Source organism: Anser brachyrhynchus (assembly GCF_964034855.1).
Source record: "Anser brachyrhynchus genome assembly, chromosome: 17".
Classification (NCBI taxonomy): Eukaryota; Metazoa; Chordata; class Aves; order Anseriformes; family Anatidae; genus Anser; species Anser brachyrhynchus.
In genome coordinates, this window is record NC_137710.1 from 13676757 (window position 1) to 13683242 (window position 6486).

The 6486-nt window shown below is 71.2% G+C and overlaps 1 protein-coding gene across 5 annotated transcripts in view; it reads left to right on the forward strand.

The window, feature by feature from the left end:
* Nucleotides 1-6323, forward strand: part of EMID1 (EMI domain containing 1) — a 12466-nt gene extending 6143 nt beyond the window's left edge. The window contains exons 4-17 of one of the 5 annotated variants that reach the window (XR_013940202.1): nt 902-988; nt 1084-1145; nt 1257-1377; nt 1723-1773; nt 1885-1983; nt 2070-2207; nt 2463-2549; nt 2657-2709; nt 2813-2866; nt 2976-3020; nt 3122-3166; nt 3591-3675; nt 4004-4094; nt 5904-5952. Coding sequence is in view for 4 of the 5 variants with exons in the window: in XM_080558943.1 (XP_080415069.1) it covers nt 902-988; nt 1084-1145; nt 1257-1377; nt 1723-1773; nt 1885-1983; nt 2070-2207; nt 2463-2549; nt 2657-2709; nt 2813-2866; nt 2976-3020; nt 3122-3166; nt 4004-4094; nt 5904-6025 (1055 nt within the window). In the remaining variant the exon portion in view is untranslated. Of the gene's footprint in view, nt 1-901; nt 989-1083; nt 1146-1256; nt 1378-1722; nt 1774-1884; nt 1984-2069; nt 2208-2462; nt 2550-2656; nt 2710-2812; nt 2867-2975; nt 3021-3121; nt 3167-3590; nt 3676-4003; nt 4095-5903 lie in introns of all 5 variants that reach the window. The other 4 variants (XM_080558944.1, XM_080558943.1, XM_080558946.1 and 1 more) reach the window with 4 other exon arrangements.
* The last annotated feature ends 163 nt before the right edge of the window (nt 6324-6486 follow it).

Here is a 6486-nt window from a genome sequence, read left to right on the forward strand (position 1 = left end):
CAGCGGGTGGCACGGGGAGGGGATGGGGACACCCGGGGGGCCCAGAGCCGGCTGGGTGGCAGCAGCGGGGGGGTGATGGGGGGGCCGCTCCTCCTCCTCCTCCTCCTCCCCTGTCTCCTGCGTGCCTCTCCTCTCCTCTCCCTCCCTCCCTCCCCTCGCCGCTGGCCGGGTGCCCCACATCTGGGCCCGCTTAGGGCGGCGCTGGCTGTCCCCTGCAGCCCTGGCGGTGGCCGTGCCTGGGTGTGGTGGCAGCTGGGGGGGGGACGGGGGGGTCGGTCCTGCTCCAGAGCCCCCTCCCCTGCTGTGCCGGGCAGCCCCCAGCCGTGTCCCCAAGTCCCCCCGGTTGGGACCCCACATTGGGTTGGGGATTGTGCGTGGTGCCCCTGCCCCTCCAAACCCAGCCCGAATGGGGTTTGGGGGGGGGGGGGGCTCAGTGTGGGGGGGCTGGATTGGGGTACTGGGGGATTTGGGGGGGTCTGCTTCAGGAGCAGCATCGGGACTGGGGAGATCTGGATGGGGGTCATGGGGGGGTTGGGGGGATGTGGCTCAGGGTTATGGGGGGGCTGGGGGGGGGCTGGAGCGTGGCCATGGCGGGGTTTGGGGGTCTGGCTCAGGGTTATGGGGTGGGCTGGAGGGGTCTGGCTGGTCCTGCATGGGCTCAAGGGGAATCAGGCTCAGCGCCATGGGGGGGTTTGGGAGGGTCTTGGGCAAGGGCCGTGGCTGGGTTTGGGGCAGAAGCGGTGGCAGCCCCTGCAGCCCCCTCCCCAATTTGGGGTGACGCACAGCAGACTTTCCCAGCCCCCCCCCCCATGGCCACAGCACGTGTGTGTCTGTTTCGGGGGGGAGGTCTCAGCGGAGGCGATGCCCACGGGGGGGCCCTGACACCCCCTCCCCTCGGCAGAGCCCCAAGCCTTCCTCGCGCTGCGGGACACCGCGCGCCCCAGCACCGCGCCGCGCCGGACCCCCCTGCGCCCCACGGCTTTCTCAGGTGGGTCCTCGGTGACCCCCCCCTCTGCCCCCCACCCCTCCCCGGGGGGGGTCCTGGGCACCCCCCCGAGCCCTGCGCCCCGCTCTCCTCCGCAGGGTGCCTGAACTGCAGCCGCGTCGGGGAGCTGGCGGCACGCCTGGCCACCCTGGAGGCGCAGGTGACCCCCCCGGTGCCACCCCAGGGTGCCACCACCTCCCCCCCCCCCATGGTCACGGGAGCCCAGGGGGTGTCACCTCGCTGTCCCCAACGCTCCCCATCTCGTTCGCAGGTGGCCCGGCTCTCGGTGGCCGAAGCCTCCCCATCCCCAGCACCCAAAGGTGCCAGCAGGGGTCCGGACACCGGGCAGCTCTGGGGGTCCCCGGCTGCCCAGGGGAGCCCCGGGGATGAAGGTAGGGGGCTGCCCCACAGCCCGCCACGTCCCGGTGGCACCGGCGGTGACAATGCCACGTCCCCTGGTGGCAATGCCACCCGGCGGTGGCACCCGCTGGAGAAGAGCAGCCGGGTGCCATCGATATCCGTGGGTCCCCCTTGGTGGAATCCCTCGCCCCCGGGGGGTCCCGGTGTGCCCCCCAGGCTGTCCCCGGGGATGGTGGGGACACGGAGGGACACGTGGGGACCAGGCCAGCCCCCCCCCCCCCCCGCCTGCTTCTGATCCAGGGCATCTGGGTCCGTGGGGCAGGGTGGGGGGCACCCGGGGGGTCCCACGGCACCAACGCTGTCCCCCCCCACTCCAGGGGTCCCGTGGGGCGGCGAGACGCAGCGGGGAGCCACCGTGGGGCGCGACGGTAAGTGGGGAGCGGGCACTGGGGGGGACACACACACGTGGACACCCCCCCGAGGAAACGGGGCGCAGGGTCCCCGGGGTGCTCCCCTGAGGGTGCTGCTCCCCCCCGCAGGCAGACCCAGCTCGCGGGGCCCCCCCGGCCCCAAGGGAGACGCAGGAGGATGGGGACCCTCGGGCGTTCCGGGGGTGAAGGGTCCCTCGGGGCCCCCAGGTAAGGGGGCATCCCCCAGCCTCCTGCTGCATACTGAGGGGGTCCACCCCCCCCCCCAATCTTCATCCTCATCTTCCTCCCTGCAGGTCCCCCCGGCCCCCCGGGCCCCCCCGGCCGCGATGGAGCCAGGGGGCTCCCCGGGGAGAAGGGCTTACCCGGCCCCCCCGGCCCCCCCGGGCCACCCGCCCCCGTGGGGCCGGCCATCCCCCGGCTCGCTGACCCGCGTAAGGATGGGGTTTTGGGGAGGGGGCTTGGGGGGGCCTGGGGGATGCTCCAGCCCCCCCAAAAAAGCCAGCTGTGGGTTCTCTGCTGTCTCGTATAAGGGTTGTGCTCTGCCTTTTGCTGCTCTCAGGGAGCTTGGAGGGGGGGGGGGGTCCCCTCTTCTTCTGGCCCACGGGGGTGGGGGGCACCTCCCCGGTGTGGGGTGGCTTGGCCGGGGGTGTCACCGCCTGCCCCCCCACCCCGCTGCTCTCCCACAGGGGACCCGCTGCTCTCCAACACCTTCACCGAAGCAGCCGGGGGCATCGTGGGCCCCGTCGGCCCCCCCGGCCCCATGGGGCCGATGGGTGAGTTCCCCCCTCCCCTCCCTGCAGCCCCCACATTTTTTTGGGGGGATGTCACCGCGTTGGGACCAGGCTGAGCCATGTGTCCCCCTCCCTCCATCTCCTCGCAGGACCCCCCGGCCCCCCAGGACCCATGGGGCTGCCCGGCCCTCCAGGCCCCGATGTAAGTGCTGGGAGCATTTTGGGGGGGGGGGGGCACGGCTGGGCCTTGGGGTGCCCCCCAGGCACGTCCCAGCGCTGATGGCACCGCCGCTGTCATTGCACAGGGGAGAGCCGGGGCGCCCGGAGCCGCGGGTCCCCGCGGGGACAAAGGTGACAGGGTGAGTGCCGGGAGCTGGGGGGGGGCCTCAGCCGGCACCCATGGGTGCCCCAACCCCGTGGCCCCCCCAGCCCTGACCGGCTCTGTCCCCTGTCTGCCCCCCTCCACAGGGCCCCCAGGGACACCCGGGCAGCCGCGGCCAGGACGGGGCGCAGGTACGTGCCCCCCCCCCGGGGGGGACGGGGCTGCGCTGGGGCGCGGGGGGGCCCCCCCTGCCCGCCCCCCTCTGCCAGTCCTTCTCCTTTCTGTGTTGCAGGGCGAGCCGGGCCCCAAGGGCGAGCCGGGCGACAAGGGCACATGGGTGAGTGCGGGGCACCCGGGGGGGGGGGGGCACAAATGTGCCCCGGGTTTGTGTCGCGGCCCTGGGACCCCAATAATGGCAGGGGGGGGGCTCAAATGTGCCCTGTGTTTGTGCTGTGACCCTGGGACCCCAGTAATGGCATGGGGGGCCCCAAATGTGCCCTGTATTTGTGTCCTGTCTGGGACCCCAATAATGGCACGGGGGTCCCCAAATACTCCCCATGCTCGTGTGTCACCCCCAGGACCCCAATAATGGCACGGGGGTCCCCAAATGTACCCCATGCTCATTTGGCACCCACTTTCCCCCCCCTACACACACACACATGGGTGCTGGGGTGCAGAGCCGTGCTCCCCCCCATAGCAGCGAGTCTGGGGGTGCCCCCCAGACCCCCCCCCTTACCCCCCTCCCCTCTTTTCCTCCGCAGGGGGAGGGTTTACACCAGCTCCGCGAGGCTTTGAAGATTTTAGCGGAGAGGGTTTTAATCTTGGAAACAATGATTGGGCTCTATGGTGAGTAGGGGGGGGGGGCGCAGGAGCCAGGCAGGGCTTGGGGACCCCCACTCGTGGGGGGCCGGGCACCACGGGGTCCCCCCCGGTCTCCGTTTTGGGGCACGGCAGGTGCGCCCCCCCCCCCGCACATGGGGACCCCACGGAGGCTGTGTGCCCCCCGGCGAGGGACCCCCCCCACCCAAGGGACCCCCCCCACCACCCACACCCCTGGACCCACGGGGACGGGGGGAACCCCCCGCATCCCCTTGGGGCCACGGGACCCCCCCCGGGAGACCTGGCACCCCCAGGCCACGCACCGGCCCCCCGCTCTGCTCTCTCCCCCCCCCAGGCCCGTAGCTTCCAGAGCCTCCTGCGGCAGCAGGCCCGGCTGGAGGTCCTGGCCAGGAGGGTCACCTTGCTGGAAGCCATCATCTGGCCAGGTAACGCCGCCCCCCCCGTGTCCCCCCCCGCCTCCTCCTCCCCTCCTCGCATGGGCCGGGGGCGCCGCGTCCCCCCGGGAGCGGGCCTGGAGCAAGGGGGGGGGGGACGGGACGGGACGGGACGGCCGGGGCCCTGCGGCCTCCCCCGGCTCCTGGAGGCCACGGAGAGATGTGAGGAGCCAGGAGGGGCTCTTTGGGCTGGGGGAGGTCCCCAGGGACCCTGGGGGGTCTCCCGAGGGACGAGGGAGGCCCTGGAGCTCCTCTCGAGCCAAGGGAGAGCACGGAGGCCCTCTTGGGCCAAGGGAGGCCTCGGAGGTCCCCAAGGATCAAGGGAGACCCCTGAGGAGCAAAAGAGTCCCTGAAGCTCCTCTCAGACCAAGGGAGACCAAGGAGGCCCTCTTGGGTTGAGGCCTTGTGTCTCCTTGAGGTCATGGAGCTCCTCTCGAGCCAAGGAAGACCATGGAGGCCTTCTTGGGCCAAGGGAGGCCTTGGAGCTCCCCAAGGATCAAGGGAAACCCCTGAGGAGCAAAAGAGCCCTTGGAGCCTCTCTCAAACCAAGGGAGACCATGGAGGGTCTCTTGGATTCAGGGAGACCTTTTAGCTCCTCTCAGACCCAGGGAGACCATGGAGACCCTCTTGGGTTGAGACCTTGTGGCTCCATGGACCAAGGGAGACCTTGGAGCTCCCTGAGGACCGAGGGAGACCTTGGAGCTCCTCTTGGAGCCAGAGAGCCCCTCTCAAGCCAAGGGAGACCATGGAGACACTCTTGGGTTGAAGGAGACCATGGAGCTCCCCAGGGATTCAGAGAGCCCCTGGAAACCCTCTTGGACCCAGGGAGACCATGGAGACCCTCTTGGACCGAGGGAGACCTGGAGCTCCCCGGGGACCAAGGGAGACCTTGGAGCTCCTCTTGGAACACGGGAGCCCCTGGAGCCCCTCAAACCAAGGGAGACCACGGAGACATCCTTGGGTTGAGATCCTGGAGCTCCCTGAAGACCAAGAGAGACCTTGGAGCTCCTTCATCTGGAGACCCTGGAGACCTTCTTGGACCAAAGGAGACCTTGTTGCTCCCCAGGGATCAAGGGAGACCCTCGAGAAGCAAAAGAGCCCTTGGAGCCCCTCTCAAACCAAGGGAGACCCTCTTGGGTTGAGACCTTGGAGCTCCCCAAAGACCAAGGGAGACCTTGGAGCTCCTTGTGGAGCAAGAGCCCCCCTGGAGCCCCCCTCAAACCACGGGGGACCACGGAGACCCTCTTGGGTTGAGACCTTCGAGCCCCCCAAAGCCCAGGGGAGCCCCTGGAGCCCCCCAAGCAAAGGGAGACCATGGAGACCCTCTTGGGTTGAGACCTTGGAGCTCCTTCATCCAAGGGAACCCTTGGAGCTCCCCAGGGAGCGAGCCCCCGGCCCCGGGGCCGGGCTGCGCCCCCCTTCCCTTCCCCTCCCTCCGCCTCCCCCTTTCCAGCTGCGCTTTGCCGGGGGGGGGGCTGCCCCCCGTCCCCACGGGCCAGCCGGGGGTGCCAGCCGGGTGCCAGCGGGGGGGTCCTGATCCCCCGGGCCCAACGCGGGGATGGGGACACCACGGGATGGGACAGGATGGGGGTGGCACTTGGGGGGGGCACTGTGGGTGGCACTGTGCCACAATGGGGGGGGCGCAAGGAACCGTTATGGGGTCAGAGCCCACCTTGTGCCGTGGGGTGACCTGGTGACTGTGCCGGCATGGAGGGGGGGGTCCCTGGGTGACATTTGGGGACGGGGAACCCGCAGCCCCCCAGCCTCACCCCCCCCTTCTCTCTCCTTTCCTCCCCGCAGAACCCGAGCCCGGTTCGGGCAGCGGGGGTCCGGCGGCGCCCGGCCCCCCCCGTGGCAGGCGCAGCCGCTCGCCCCCCGCCCGCGGCGCAGCCCCCCGCCAGGACCCCCCCGGCGGGCCCTGATGGATTGGGGGGGCCGGCTGTCACCCCGCCACGGGCACCGCTGTCCCCCCCCCGCATCCCCGCTCCTCCCAGGGGGGTCTTGGTGCTAACCGGTGGCACCGCACCGGCCTGACCCCCCCCTGCACACCCCCTCCCTTCTGTCCGTCTTCGGCCCCCGCTGCTTGCACCCCGCTGGGGGGGGGCACGGGGTCCCCACCCCGGTGCTGGGGAGGGGACGTGGGTGTCCCCGCGCCCCCCGCGCTCTGTCCTGGCTGCTTTGGGCGCCGCGAGGTCATTAAAGGTGTCCGCAGAACTGTCACCCGTGTCGCTCCCGTGTCACCCGTGTCACCCCCCCGTGTCACATCCTGGGTGGGGGGCTGGCACCCACAGCACGCGTGGGTGCTGCTGGTGGGGACACACGTGGGTGGGTGCTGTGGCGGGGGGGGGGCTTGTCCCTTGGGCAGTGGGTGACGCAGTGAGGG